General features: G+C 38.1%; 1 protein-coding gene across 1 annotated transcript; it reads left to right on the top strand.

Annotated features, from left to right (window-relative positions):
• Window positions 1–2,932: 2,932 nt before the first annotated feature.
• On the top strand, window positions 2,933–14,934 carry LOC121958777 (sodium-dependent neutral amino acid transporter B(0)AT2-like). The gene is made up of 12 exons (XM_042507894.1): window positions 2,933–3,050; window positions 4,698–4,917; window positions 5,907–6,064; window positions 6,525–6,645; window positions 6,759–6,934; window positions 9,365–9,475; window positions 9,571–9,812; window positions 10,501–10,684; window positions 10,778–10,979; window positions 11,612–11,771; window positions 11,894–12,056; window positions 12,473–14,934. Exons 2-12 carry the CDS (start codon window positions 4,698–4,700, stop codon window positions 12,719–12,721), a joined length of 1,986 nt encoding a protein of 661 aa, XP_042363828.1. The 5' UTR covers window positions 2,933–3,050; the 3' UTR covers window positions 12,722–14,934.

The following is a 14,934-nucleotide window of genomic DNA, read 5'->3' as shown; positions in this document are numbered from 1 at the left end:
ATTGTGTCCCCTGTGGAACTACATACTAACAACGCACACACGAGGAAATACTTGGGAAAATGTTGCAGCAACAGTTTTAGATTGTGTCCACTGTATTTTCTTTTGAATTTGGGGATTTTTAATCACATGAGGGGAGATTACAATTCAGGCTGATTCCAATATTTTTTTTACTACTATATTTAAATTGGACTACTGCATGGTTGACATTTTTTGTGATAAAATTGCTTTACGAAAACCCAATTTCATTTTATACATATGTTTTTTTTAATAAGATGCATATGAGTTTTTTGATTATACTGTAATTCCATTCAATTCTTCTTGTTTAAGATGAGCTTTTGTCACATTTCATAGAATTATGTTATGGAATTAAAATGTGCATTTAATGGATTCCTCTGTGTCATTGTCTGTGCATGAAAAAGGGTTTAGAAATGCTCTGATTTGTAATAAAATAAACTGTTGTTCATACTAAAAATATGACAATTATTTATGTTTCTCTGCACTTTTCCCTCTGTATTTTATTAAGACAGACTAATTTTATGAAGGCTACTGCTGATGTTTTATGTTTACATTTGATCTTTTGTATGTCCTTTGGGTGTGTGTGTGTGTGTGTGTTTATATATAAGTCATTAAAAGTTTTTTTTTTACCACACCCTTATTCCTACTTCATCTGTATTATTTCATGTAATTTATATATGTGTGTAAAAACAAAAATAACTTAACTAGATTGCAACTTCACAACACCTTAAAAATGAACTAAACCTCTTTAAACAATAGGCTAGTTAGCTGACAGGGTTAAGGTGTGTGTCAGGGGCAACCATACACAGCCTGCATAGAGCTGAAAAAAAGTGGGGTATCACATTTCATAACAGTCCTTTATTGGAGGTGGAAAAGTGTCCACTCTATCCACCAATGGAGGAGGACAGGCGGAGTCAGGTGAAGTGGCAGCAAGCGAGGTTACCACTTGACTTTGCCTTCAGGACATTGAGAAAACTTTTCAAGGACCACTATAATTTCATACCAAAAAGGTATTTATCACTAATTATTAAGTTCATGCTTTAAAATCCGAACGCATAGGCGATACTGTAGTATGGTGAGTCGGTAGAGGCAGTAGATTTGTGCGTTTTATTTGCCTCCAAATCAGGCATACGTGGCATGCAGCGTGTGTGTGTGTGTGTGTGTGTGTCTGTCTGTGAGACTATGCGGTCCAGAGAAATGTCACTGCCAGGTCAGGTTGACTGACGAGAGCTTTAATGATTGTTAGAGTGATAACATCAATGTAAAAAAAAAGCAATTTATAATTTTGCCGAATCTGAACATTAATGATATTATATAGAAGCTGTTCAAAGACGTGACATTACCCCCCCCCCCCCCCAAAAAAAAACATGCTCGATGAAAGAAGCCGACTATTGCATCAGCTTAACCTTACTTTTATTTTTCCATAAATTAATATTTTAAGAGAATATGTGATGAACTAGAACAAATGGTTTCATGTGGGGTGGAGAAAGTGAACGTTTGCCACGTGTTATAGCCTATTTGGAAACGTGGATCAATAAGATGATTCAACTTTATTCCATCAGTGGACATGATTGTTTAAAATTATGTGCTGTTACATACAGAGAATCCCCGCTATGACAAACAAAAAGATGGGGGGGGGGGGTGCACACTTCACTGTTAAATTTCGTGTTAAATTGGGCAGCATTCAGTCACACGTGTTGGAAAATACATTTTAAGCAGATCGGTGTTTGGATTTATGTTGCGTTCATGGCTCTTCCTGTGCGTCAGAGTGGCAGTATCAATCATTAGTACCAATCATTGAGCTGACGGTTGTAAATGGCAGTCGAGTTTGGCAATAAAATGTCAAAAACAAGTACATTTAAAAAAAAAAAAATAACTGCACATAAGTACTTAAATTAACTTAGTGAGTATTTTTCATTTTCTTTAAATTTATACCTGTAGCCTACTTTATACCAAAGTGATTACCTGATTAATCGTCTTGCAGATAATTTGTCAACATTTTTGATAGGCCTAATTGATTACTTTCCTCAGTCATTTATTTAAAAAGAACAGATACACTTTCACTGTTCCCATCTTTTAAAATGTGATAACCTTTTCAGACAGATTTGATTGCAACATTTATGCACTTACATTTTAAGGTCTTTTCCGCTTTATTGCCTTGTTTAAAACATTTGTTAGCGAAGTGTTTTTTTTTTAAGTAATCACATGCAATGAGTTACATTACTTTGATGAATTAATTAAATAGTTACATAACATTAATTATGGTATAAATATGGTAACTTGTATCTGTACCCTATTACATTTCAAAATTAACCTTCCTGACACTGTTGATAAGTTTCCTTCAGTTATTAAAAAGAAAAGACACACATTCACTGTTCCCATCTTTAAAATGAGATCACTTGCTTGTTTTTTCTTTGTTTTCTAAAATTGTAGGTAACAATTAATACATTTTTGGGATTTTTATTGGTAACTGAACAAAATAAGTAATTGAAAACTTGATTTTAAAGCTTTTTTAGACGAATGATCATTTAAAATTTAAATAAAAAGTCGATTAGTCGGGTCTGAACACGGTACTTGCGCCGATGCTTACTCTGGCACACAGAAGTCGTGCAGTCCCCCTGAACGCAGCAGTGTAGTAGGTGGGGTGCGGCTTGTTGCATCAGGCGGAAGGAACAAGCCCACGGCTGCTCCACCAATGAACGGCGACGACATGCGGGCGGTAAAGATTTAGCACATTCACCGAGTATATGAGGCGTTTTCTTTCTGTTTTACAGTGTCTGCAAGAGTTAAATATCGCCGTCAAAATATCAGATATGTATATGTGTATGTATATTCAGTTTAAAACAGAAGTTTTTCTCAGCTCGCGACGTGGTTGATAGCGTAACGCGCCAGTAGCAGTCCAAACAGCAGCCCCCACGTGCTCGTTTACTCCTTTGAAAGGACCGAAGAATAAAACGTTATCGCCTACATTTTTAGTTTTTAGCGTCTTTAGCGTTTCTTCTGCATCTTCGTCGACAGCATTTTCCAGTGAACAGGTTGGTGCTATTTATGAGACGTGTCTGTTTTGTGAGTGTTTGACAGATGGTCCGGGGATGTACTTAGCCATGTAGATACCGCGCAGATACTACAACTGACACTGTTTCTCAACAGCGAAGATGTTATCAGCACTTGTTTAGGAGCTAAGAGCTCTAAGTAATTTGAAGAATGTGAAAAAATGTGTTATTTTATCGGATCCATGTTGCTTTATTTAGGGCTTATTGTACACCTGCGTTAATAGAGTGATATACTGTTATTATCCACCTGGTGGGATAGCTGGCTGCTGTTATGTTCACTCAGATGGGTTCCTACGGTCATGGAAAACCTGGTAAAGTCAAGGGATTTCACAGTCACATTTTCCAGGCGTGGGAAAGTTATGGGATTAGTAGAAATCATTGAGAGTTTGGGGAGTTTTTTGTTTGTTTACTTTCAAAAATGGGAAGAAGGCAATAAGCAGCTTGTAAGAAATGACTGAAAAACATAGCAAGAAATTAGTAAACATGACAAGGAAATTAGGAAACGGAAAGACAAAAAAGCAAAAACAAACAAGGAAATGACTTGAAATATCCTTAAAATATATAATTCTGTAAAATTAATTATATATATATATATATATATATATATATATATATATATATATATGTATAATATATGGTTTTCTAACCTTTTCCCCTTGCTTTTAAAAAATGCATTTCTAAATTTACCAGTTTTTTTGCAATTTGCGGGACATTTCTTACCAAGTTGCTCATTCTTTTTCTTATATTTTCAAAAATCAAACCAATTTGCTTTTTGTTCAAAACACTTGTGAAAGGCGTCTGAACACTAACTAAAATCTTGTTGATGCAGGTTTAAAAAAGTGAAAAATCACTGAAACTTTTTAAAAAATAATGGTCTTTTGTTGTTTGTCATGAAACTGTTACATTAATCTCTCATGAATAACCTTCCACATACTGTAATGTATATCCTGTAGCTGTTGACGTAACGTTATGTGTGACAGTGTTTACCATCACATACATTAGTGAATTTTCTCCCTGTATTTCCTCCTTCTCTGGTTTTAATTCTAGGTCCTTGAAAACTTATGGAAAAGGTTTGAAGTCCTGTACATAAAAATGTGTGGGAACCCGGGATACCAGTCATAGACCCAGTTTAAACTAATGTCGTTTAATACATTGCCCTTTGCAACATGTTCTCATTGCTATAAATAGGATAGGCAAAGTATTGGAAATATTTCCTATTATAACACATTTCAATCTAACAGCACTAACCTCCAAAATGACCATTATGATTCAGCACTCTGAAAATATAAAAAGTGGACATGGAGACATTCTTGAAAGTAGGATTTATTACATTTATTTTAGCTAGGTCTTCCTAAAAAAACTGGCAACTGAGTGTTCACACACACACACACACACTTGCTGGGGTCAGAGCAGTAGGTCAGTTTGTGATACATCACAAGTTAAGGCCAGGAATGACTATGAAGCATCTCCAAAACGACTCTTCAGCAGCAGAAAACTCCCCATTAATCTATTTAAATAAATCAACAGGATATCTGTGTTGGCCATCATGGATGATCAACCAGTCTTCAACAGGGCTTTATATTCTGATGAATTTCTTTCTGTTTTTCCTTTTGTCCCCTCCCGTCTTAGATGGAGAAGCAGCCCCTGCCAACTGACGATGACAAGACAGGAACCACAGAGTCGACGCTCGACGGCTTCGCTGGTGAAGAGAGCCAGCAGGGCTCCTCTGAGCCTGCTGCTCGAGCAGGATGGAACAGTAAAATAGAATATTTTCTGGCCCAGGTGGGATTCAGCGTCGGACTTGGCAACGTCTGGAGGTTTCCGTATTTGTGCCATCAAAATGGAGGAGGTCAGTACCTATTTTATTGCCATCCGTGTTGTTCCCACAGGATTGGGTCCCGTGAGTCCCGTGGGACCAAACACCAATGTAGGTGCAGAATATATAATACAGTATTTTGTTGGTGCAATGATCACAGGGGGAGCATGTGATGAAAAAAAGAGAATACTAAAAAAAAAAGAGAGACTCTTCTGTGCGTGTAGATGCATTAATTACCAGTTGTGCGCCTCCAAATCTAAGCAGTACATGATTTAACATTGTGTTTACAGATGTATACGCTATCTGTAAACAACACTGAGAACTGTTACATCAGAAGCCTGATGTTCCAACATCTGGTTTATATCTGTTGCGATGGGAAACTTTGTCAACTCTTTGGTAAAAAAATCGACACAGGCCACAGTGATTTAAGCAAGTTTTGGTTCTGACAGTTTTTTCAGTTTCGTTTTTGTTTTTCGTTTTAGTGTATTTACATATGTGCCCACAGTTAACATATACATACATATACAATCATGCATACATTTATATAGCCATTGAAACAACAACATCACAACAGTATACAGCCCAAGAATCCCCAACAAATCCAGCTACTTTTTTTGCTTTGTTTTGGGGGATTATGTAGATTTTTTTGGCAGTTCACAGTGATTAATCAGATAGGAAACTTGGGGAGAGAGAGTCGGTATGACATGCAAAGCTTCTCAGCTGGTATCAAACCAGTGACCTTGCAGCTTGGGAATCAAAAATATACACGGCATGCAACCTAAGTAAACCACATTTTTGTAGGTTAAAAAATCCAAAAGAGCTTTGTGTGTTGTTTACCCTGGAAGATGAATTAGAGATATTTTCAAAAGAATATGGTGTTGCAGGCGGCTGTAGACAGAATGGTGTGGGATTTTTAAAAATCAGTCTAGCGTTAACGTGTGCTTCTTCTTTACATAACATTTGTATTGTCAAATTGTGGTGCTGGTTTCTTAAGTGATTTCTGGTCCCCCTCCTCTCCGCAGGGGCTTTTCTCCTTCTCTATGTGCTGCTGATGCTGGTTGTGGGCATCCCCTTGTTCTTCCTGGAGCTGGCGGCTGGTCAGGCCATCCGACAGGGCAGCATCGGAGTGTGGAGGTACATCTCCCCCAGGCTGGCAGGGATCGGCTACTCCAGCTGTGTGGTGAGATACTGATTGTTAAATGATTGATAGTATTGATACTATAGGATTGTCCAGTATATTGTTCAGAGTTCCCTCTGTCATGGAAGACCTGGAGAAGATGTGGGATTTCAAAATCAAATTTTCCAGGCATGGGAAAGTCACGGAATTAGTAAAAATCATGTGACGTTTTGGAAAGGTCATGAAATTTTAGTGTGTGTAATAAAAGTAATCTTCAGGGCATAACCTCCTATGTATTGTAACATAACAGTGTATTTATTTTCTGTAAGTCAGCTGTTGACATAACTTTTAATACACGTCAACTCAAGGCTGCAGAATATATCATAATAAGTGGTGTAAGTGCAGTGTGAGGGAGCAATGACGTGTTTATTTATTAACTGAAAATAATATTTGCACAGCGGCTCTATAAAACATAATGTCATTTTGTCACCAACCTGATCATCTTGTTCTCACATGTCCTCAGGTATGTTTCTTCGTAGCTCTCTACTACAATGTGATCCTCGCATGGAGTCTTTTCTACCTTGGGAACTCGTTCCAGTACCCTCTGCCTTGGGAACAGTGTCCAGAACAGGGGAATGTAACAGGTAAACACGCAGCATTAAACTGATAAGACATGAGCAGTTATTACATTTTAAATGTATTTGTTGTGAGTCGCACACAGGACGAGTAATGGCTCTTTTTTTTTTCTTTGCACCAGTAAATGAATGTGAAAAGAGCTCCCCTACGTCGTATTTCTGGTATCGTAAAGCTTTGGATATCACAGACTCGATTGATGAGATGGGCTCTTTCAACACTTACATCGTCTGCTGTCTGCTGGCGGCCTGGACCATCGTATGCCTGGGAATGTTTAAGGGTATCAAGTCCTCTGTCAAGGTAACTGTGCGGTCTGTTGTGGCTCCCTCTTTTCCAGAGTTTTGATGTTACAGTAAAGGAAGTTGTGCCGATAAGAGGATGGGATTGTTTGCTTATGTTTTTGCAGCTCTCAGATGTTTCACTCGGGTCGTATTAATCCGGAGCTTTAAACACGGCAGCTGCTAACCTTTGTCCAGTCTGTCGCTTGATGAGTTACGTCTTCAAACATCACAGTTTTAAATAACTGATTGGTTTACGTATGATTATCTGCGTTACGATATGGATGTAAGAGTTGGATGGTTGCAGGACAAACTTGGAAATGGTGATGGGAAGAGTTGCTTTGATATTTCCAAGGAATGTGAAGTTTTTAATTTTTTCTCAATGATTGGTTACCATTGCCACTTTGGGACCAGCTGAGCGTGAAACAACAAAAATGTGAAGAAAAGCCTTTAATGAAAAACACTGACGTAATAACAGACTGGTATCGTGTGCACGCTACACTGTTATGGCATTCCCAGTTTGGTCAAATCCCAGTCATGTGTCAGGCTTAGATTTCAGGGTTATTGTGGGTGAAGGAATCTCGCTGGAATGTCTGGCTTAGGTGCTGACCCACTTTAAATGGCCAAATCCACATTATGTGTTTCAGTAGAGGAGGAGTTTTGTAAAGTACTATTTTTTTAGAGTGTTGTTTTCCCTAATATACATCAGCTTGTTTAGTCAGTAAAGATAGAGTGCCTTGCAAAAGTATTCAGCCCCGTTTGTGTTTTTCCTATTTTGTTTCCTTACAACCTGCAGTTTAAATGGATATTTCTTGTAACGGACCTACACAAATTAGTCAAAGTTGATAAAATGAAAGAAAATGTTTTAAAAATCTGAAAATAGAAAAATTAAAAGTGGTGTCTGTTTATTTATTCACCGCCTTTGCAACAAATCCCCTTAATAAGACCTGTTGCTATTAAATACCTTCAGCAGTCACACATTTAGTTAAATAAAGTCCACATTATCAGCGTGTCTGGACACCTGTTCTAAAAGGCCTAGATTCTGCAGCAGCAGGAAATGCAGGAAACATTGATGTTTGATAAAAACACAACTGCTTTTTTTGACAATATCTCAGCTGGAAAAAACAGCAATGAGTTTTTACAAAACACAGAGGTTTGGCGCTTAAAAAGCCACATGAAAACAGTGAAGTGGTCGCTAAGTATAACCCATTTAGTTGTTTGTTGGTCTGGAACAGTGGTCTACAGCTTTGGAGGCGTCTTATATACTAAGTCCCTGTAGAAACACTAATGTGATGGCCAGGTCCCATGGATCCTTAAAAACTCTTAAAAGGCATCAATCTAAAAAAAAAAAAAAAAGCCCATAATTGGTCTAAAATGTCGTAAAATAATTTTTCAATTTCTTAAAAATGGAAAGACATTAAAGGTACAACTTTATGAATCTGTTTTTCTGACATTACACTGTGAAATTTCAAAATAATAGATAACTTAAAGAATATGACTAGCATTGCTGTCACCCAAAAGTCATGTTTTATATTCAAGTGAGTATTATGGCAAATATTCTCCCTAACCTTAAGTAATTAGTGTCAGATCTTCATCTCTTCCCCAGTTTTGGTAACAGTGAAATCATTCTTTAACTTTATTTTGAGTGGCATTTAAAAAAACTCTTAAATTCCACTTGCTGTAAGCTGTAGGAACCCTGGATTGGTATGAGACGTACAAATGTAACATTTGTGGTTTGCAGAAACGTACAATGCCAACATTTCCTTGTGGTGCGCGGGCTGTGGCATCAGTATTATCTGCCGTTTTCTGGTCGTGGTTCATGTTTACTTAACAAACCCAGAAACATCCCGTTTTAGGTGTGGAAATAACTCACTTCTGTATTTAAGCTTAAAGTTAACATCTGAGGGGAAGTTTAATACCACTGAGGCTGACATCAGGTGTTTCACGCAATTACTGACTTAATCATCTCAGATTACAACGGCCATATGCTGCCTGTCTAACAAGCAGCGGGCTTTGCTCTTAAGATTAGGTGAAGCGACAGTTACCTCTCTGGGGGAAATGGGTTGTTATAGCAGCAAACTTAGTTGGATTCAACATTGAACTTACAAAAATACAGTTTATTTAAGGATATGGACTGCACCTAAACTGTTTAAAGTCCAGATGAAATGGCATCGTGAGAATATCTAGCTTCAGTATCGGGGGGGATATAATGTTGAGAAGAATTTGATTTGATCGGAAATAGGAGGCTTGCGTATCTTGCGTATCAATGAAAATGTGTGGGAACCTTCGTAGTAGTCCGTGCATGAGCTGAAATGTACTTAGGATTTGTAAAAAGAATAGGGAGCCACATGAGGCGACGTGCCTGTACACACAGGCAATACCAAAATACTGACCTCTGCAGGTAGTTGTCTGGATTCACTTCTTAAAGTATTCATTCTTTGTCACTGTCTAGGTGATGTATTTCTCCTCCATCTTTCCTTACGTGGTGCTGTTCTGCTTCCTGGTCCGAGGGCTCCTGCTGGATGGGGCCTTGGAGGGAATCACCTACATGTTCTACCCAAAGGTACACACGGATAAAATGTCTGGTTGAACGTTCAAAAGAGAGGCAGATATGAATATTTCCCTGATGCACTTGTTGTTCCCTCTTTGCATAATTAGCTGGAAATTTGGGGAGACATTCAGGTGTGGCGGCAGGCAGCCACGCAGGTTTTCTTCGCCTTGGGCCTTGGCTTCGGATCCATTATCGCCTACTCCTCCTACAACCCCAAGAACAACAACTGCCACCGTGACGCCTTCACTGTCTCCACTATAAACTTCCTCACATCTGTGCTGGCGACGCTGGTGGTGTTTGCTGTGCTCGGCTTCCGCGCCAAAGAAAAGGTCATGGAATGTGTTGTCAGGTACGCTTTAATCAGAGGACACATTTTGAATCATGCATTAAAAGAATCACACATTTTGACTAAAAGTATAAGGCACTACTATGTCAGTATTTATTTAATGGTCCAGACGATGTGTAGAAGGCCTTTTTTTTTTAGTTTTTATTTCTGTCTCAACAGCTCGTACAATCATATTAATAATCTTGCCCACAACTTTTTTCTTTCTTTTTTTTTTATGTTTTCTCCACTGCGTCTACATAAACCATACATCACGTCATAATAATGGAATAAAATTTAGGAAATTAGATAATAATAACAACAGAAGTAGTAATAATAATAGTGATCATGATGATAATAGTAACCATAAAGGCAATAATGATTTGAATAACAATGGTGGTGAAAAGAGAAAGATGCAAAGCTTAAAGAACAGAGGTGTGAATCAGAAGAACAAGCAAAAACAGCAACAACGAGGGGAAAAAAGGTTGGATGGGGGTTAAGGGTCGAGTTGTGTGTGAATGTGTGTAACCTGTAATTTTTCTAACTTTTTTTTTGGCTTAAGACCTGCTCCACGGTTTCTTTAATTCTTTAATTCTCTTTGCATCTCACAAACTATTTTGTATGCCTAAGACGTTTTTATAGAACTTCATATGTTTTGTTGCATGTGTCTTATGTTTACAACTGTGTTTTGTCCTTTCCTTTCTTTTTTTTTTAGTAATATGAAGGAGTTATCGGCACAGTTTCGGAGTAGTAATGTGGACGTAAAGCTGATGCCAAGCTTCGACTATTCTGACCCCGGTTCTGTGGCACTAGAAGACTACAGGGCCTGGTTCAAACAGTACGGAAATATGATCCCAGGCAATTTAACAGACTGCGACTTGGAAAAAGAGATGCAGCAGGTAAATATTGAGTTTTTGGACGATGCGGATGGTTTTGTGTTTTGTGTGCTGTACATAAAAAAAGCTAAAGCTGGCACTCTTGTTTGTGTTCAGGGTGTGGAGGGCACAGGCCTTGCTTTTATTGCCTTCACAGAGGCCATGTCGCTCCTGCCTGGCAGCCCCTTCTGGTCAGCGCTCTTCTTCCTCATGCTGCTCAACTTAGGACTCAGCACCATGTTTGGCACCATGGAGGGCATCCTCGCTCCGCTCACTGACCGCTTCAAAACTTTGGCCAAAAATAAGACCAAACTGACAAGTAAACATTCTTTTTTTTCCTTTTTTTAACCTTGACCATTGTTTTTTCTTTAAAGGAGGGGATCCCGATCCATGCACACCCCAACTTCACAGTATCTAATTAACGCTTTGAAACCTGGAGTTTTGTGCATTCTGACTCACAAGTATTGAAGTTTTTTTTTTTGTTTTTTGGAGCAAATTGGTTTGCTTTCCCTTTTTCCTTTTGAAAACATGGGAAAAAGGCAATGAGCCACTTGGCAAAGAGCGCCAAGGAAATTAGTAAATTTGACAAAAATGAATAAATTTAAAGCTAGGGGAAATTTCCAAAACTTATTTATAATGATCCTAATTATGAGTGTGAATTTTATGTTTCTCAAAGTGTTTGGCAGTAAAGTCTAACCTCACTCGACCCTGTTACCGGCAGATATCTCACTCTGTCATTTTGCCTGTGAAGTTACAGCCAGTAGATGAGTGTCTCGTCATACGTCATGGAGCCGATTTTACTGACACCTTCAAGCAAAGACGGAGAAAATTGATTAAAATTACCTCCTGAACTTATTCAGGATAAATCACAAACGTATCCATTGTGCTAGATTGTGTACACTGTCTTTGAAAGAAATCGTGTTTTGCTCTAACATGTGTCTTTTGTTTTAGTTTTTAGCTGCATCATCGGCTTTCTGATTGGCCTGCTCTTCACCCAGCGTTGTGGGAACTACTTTGTGACAATGTTCGACGATTACTCTGCCACTCTGCCCCTCATCATTGTGGTGGTTTTTGAGACTTTCAGTGTGTCTTGGTTATATGGAGCTGATAGGTGAGGTGTATTTTCAGACTGTGGCTAACTGTCTTAACTCTGCCACATATCCGTTCAGATCTCTGAGTATTATCAGCGTTTAAATATGTCATTCCTGAAAGTTTACCACTCTGTTTCTGAAGGTTCCTTGATGACATTGAGGCGATGCTGGGCTGGCGTCCCCATGTGATTTACAAGTACCTGTGGAAATACATCTGCCTGCTTGCTATGCTGGGGCTGCTGGCCGCCACATCCATTCGGATGATCATCAAACGCCCCACTTATCTGGCTTGGAACCAAGAGAAGGTAAAGAGAATCATATCAAAGCAACATGATGTAGCAGTTCGGTTCCATGCACCTTGGGACCCACCGAGTGCAACACCACATTTGTAAAACACACATAGTGCCCCGCCTCATGGACAATGTGTATTTGTTGACAAGCAAAGGGATGCGGAATTGGCAAAGTCGTTGTCGACTGACGGTGTACGGTAATATTGACAGACTTTCTTGCCATGCAACTGTCAAAAGTCTGCACAACCGCTGCGCTAATCTGTGACAAGTAGCATGCGTAGCTAACAAAGCAGGTGACAAAAACGTTCTGCCGCTGACATGAAGCTGTAACATGTTACCTGCTAAACCTCTGTTGAGAGAGAGGCTGAATCTGTACTTTAAAAACTATGGCAAATGGTCTCCATTTTTGATAAATTTGCTTCCTTTTTCAGGCTTCTGAGGAGTACCTGGAGTACCCAAGCTGGGCTCTGGCTGTTATGGCTTTATTGATCATATTCGCCATGATGCCCGTCCCAGTGGCTTTGGTCCACGCCGTTCTGCGGGACAGGACAAAGCAAGGAGCCAGAGATACAGAGACTGGTCAGTACAGCATTGTTAGCACCGATGACAAGTGTGACACCCCCATGACTGACATGTCTGAACTGGACCGAACGAACGGGACCGCTGCCTCCTTTTCCTAAACACTGGACATGAAGTTGCAGTTTGGGAATTTACTTGCAATATGCGGTCAAATGTTTAGTTGGCCATTTTGAAGGCCGGTTGAATTATCTCACTGCCTTTAGTGAGGCTGTGACACAAAAAACAATTGCAAGGTGGGGAAAAAAAATCCTTATTTAAATATTTAAAACCTACTACTCCAACAAGTACAACTTTTAAAAAGTGTGTAATATGGAAAATAAGGAACAATTAACTTATTTTTGGGAACACAAGGTAGAATTTCCACTGTTTGTCAGAGTTGTCCAGCATAAGCCATATCATATTCCAGTTTTTAGTTTTGTGAGAATAGTTCACTTGTCCATTCATCTGAAACATCCTACATTTTTCTCCTTTTATAAATGCACGCTCGTGAGATGCACCTCATCATTTCAAGAATCCAGACATGCCCTTTTGACCATGAACGGCTATCAAATCCAGGAAGGACAGGTTTACATCTTACCACTGTTGTACGTCTCTTTGTTATATATTTAAAGCTTATTGGTCATTTTTTAACCTTTTTTTATAATGAACTCTTTTGCAGCACAGAGAATGTGACAGTCATGAAAACAGTTTTAGGTTGGGCATCAGATTTTTTGAGTTGAGCTACAACAAAAAAGCAGAGCCTTAATGAAAACATGCAAATAGCAGCCATCATCACCATCACCTGTGTGTAAAGAATAGGGCTTCAAACAATGATTTTTAAATGTTTGTTATTGATCAATCTCGCAAATATTCTTGATTAATCGTTTGGTTTAAAACATGTCTGAAAATAGTGAAAAATATCCATCCCAGTTTCTCAGTGTCAGAGAAGATGTCTTAAAATGTCTTGTTTTGTCAGTCAAAAACCCGAAAATACTCAATTTAACATGAAATAAAACAGAAAAGCAGGAAATCTTAATATTTAAGGTGCTGAAAACAGCATTTTCTGCCATTTCTGCATGTAAAATTATTTTAAGGATTAATCGATTTTTGAAGAATAATCACGACAATCAGAGAGTGAAGGGAAAATGCTTTTAAAAAAACAGATTTTGTTCTGTTTTGTCGCAATTTTATGTTTTTTTTTCCAAAGCTTAACAACTACATTTGTTAAAGTTTTTTCAGACTGTTACATCAGGAAAGAAAATTTAATGCAGCTGTTAAGCATTAATAATATAAGAGCATTAATGTTTTTTTTTTTAACCACACAGACGCTATATAATCTTGTTTACAGCTCAAAAACACCTGAGTCACGGTTTTGGTACAGTTAAATATGCTGTGCGTATACTTTGTGTTTGCAGGTGTAGCTACACAGTTCAGTTCATACAACACACTTACATTCTCTTGATATTTAGCAGCTGCTTAACAGTATCAAAGCATTGTTTTATGCTGATTGTTATTTTATCACCACCGTTTGCTTTTTATTGGTTAAGACAAATTTCAAGTTCTCAACACACGTTTTTATCATCCTGTCGTGTTGTTGAATGTGATTTCAGACATTAGCAACAAAACCAGCGTAATGGTTATATCAGGTTATATCATCAATCATTCGTCCCCGTTTGTCCACATGGTGCAAATACTATGGTAGTTTTGTAATGTAAATATGTATATAGTACCAGTAGAAACTCTTTAAGAACAAATGTAATTGGAATTGTGTGTAGGGTTTTCTATCTTTTATTGATTGTAAATTAGAAAAATTGCATGGACCATGGGTTTTTTCTTAAGCTGAGGTTTAGGAGGAAACTAGCTGCATGTTTGTTTAAACAGGCTCGATAAAGCCACCGACCTGTCGAAGTATTCCTTTACTTCAGAGTTTAGTGCAGTAAATGATGTAATTAATGTGTTTATTTTGTACAATATTTTTTTAGACTTATTTACGTGGTCTTCATTGTATTTTCATGGACATTTTTTCGGAAACTGAAAGGGTACTTTGTTTTACATTTTCAGTGGGTTACTATCAAAATGAACGGACCTTATGCTGTTGAATGTACCCAAACTAAGTGCCTTCAGACTTTATTAGGCTGACTGAACAAAATGTTAAAGGCACTACAGCATACAGTATGTACAGTTTCAAACACATTTCTTTTGATATCTTCACTTTTTAACAGTGTATGTACTCTGTAAGTGTGTATAAAATGAGTTTTTGAGAAAAATGTAATATAATGCCACTGCTATGTAATATATTTTGGACATTTCAATACAACAGTACAGTGTCTTGAAA

This window comes from Plectropomus leopardus, chromosome 19 (genome assembly GCF_008729295.1).
Source record: "Plectropomus leopardus isolate mb chromosome 19, YSFRI_Pleo_2.0, whole genome shotgun sequence".
NCBI classification, from domain to species: domain Eukaryota; kingdom Metazoa; phylum Chordata; class Actinopteri; order Perciformes; family Serranidae; genus Plectropomus; species Plectropomus leopardus.
The sequence above is the reverse complement of the archived record's forward strand: the minus strand, read 5'-3'. Positions and strand labels throughout refer to the sequence as shown.

What these genes read in the sequence shown, in the direction of transcription:
- LOC121958777 (XM_042507894.1), top strand. Translation starts at nt 4,698, where the DNA reads ATGGAGAAGCAGCCCCTGCCAACTGACGATGACAAGACAGGAACCACA. An exon ending in GTATCAAGTCCTCTGTCAAG is followed by an intron (nt 6,935 to 9,364) that starts GTAACTGTGCGG and finishes GTCACTGTCTAG; the next exon opens with GTGATGTATTTCTCCTCCAT. An exon ending in GTCATGGAATGTGTTGTCAG is followed by an intron (nt 9,813 to 10,500) that starts GTACGCTTTAAT and finishes TTTTTTTTTTAG; the next exon opens with TAATATGAAGGAGTTATCGG.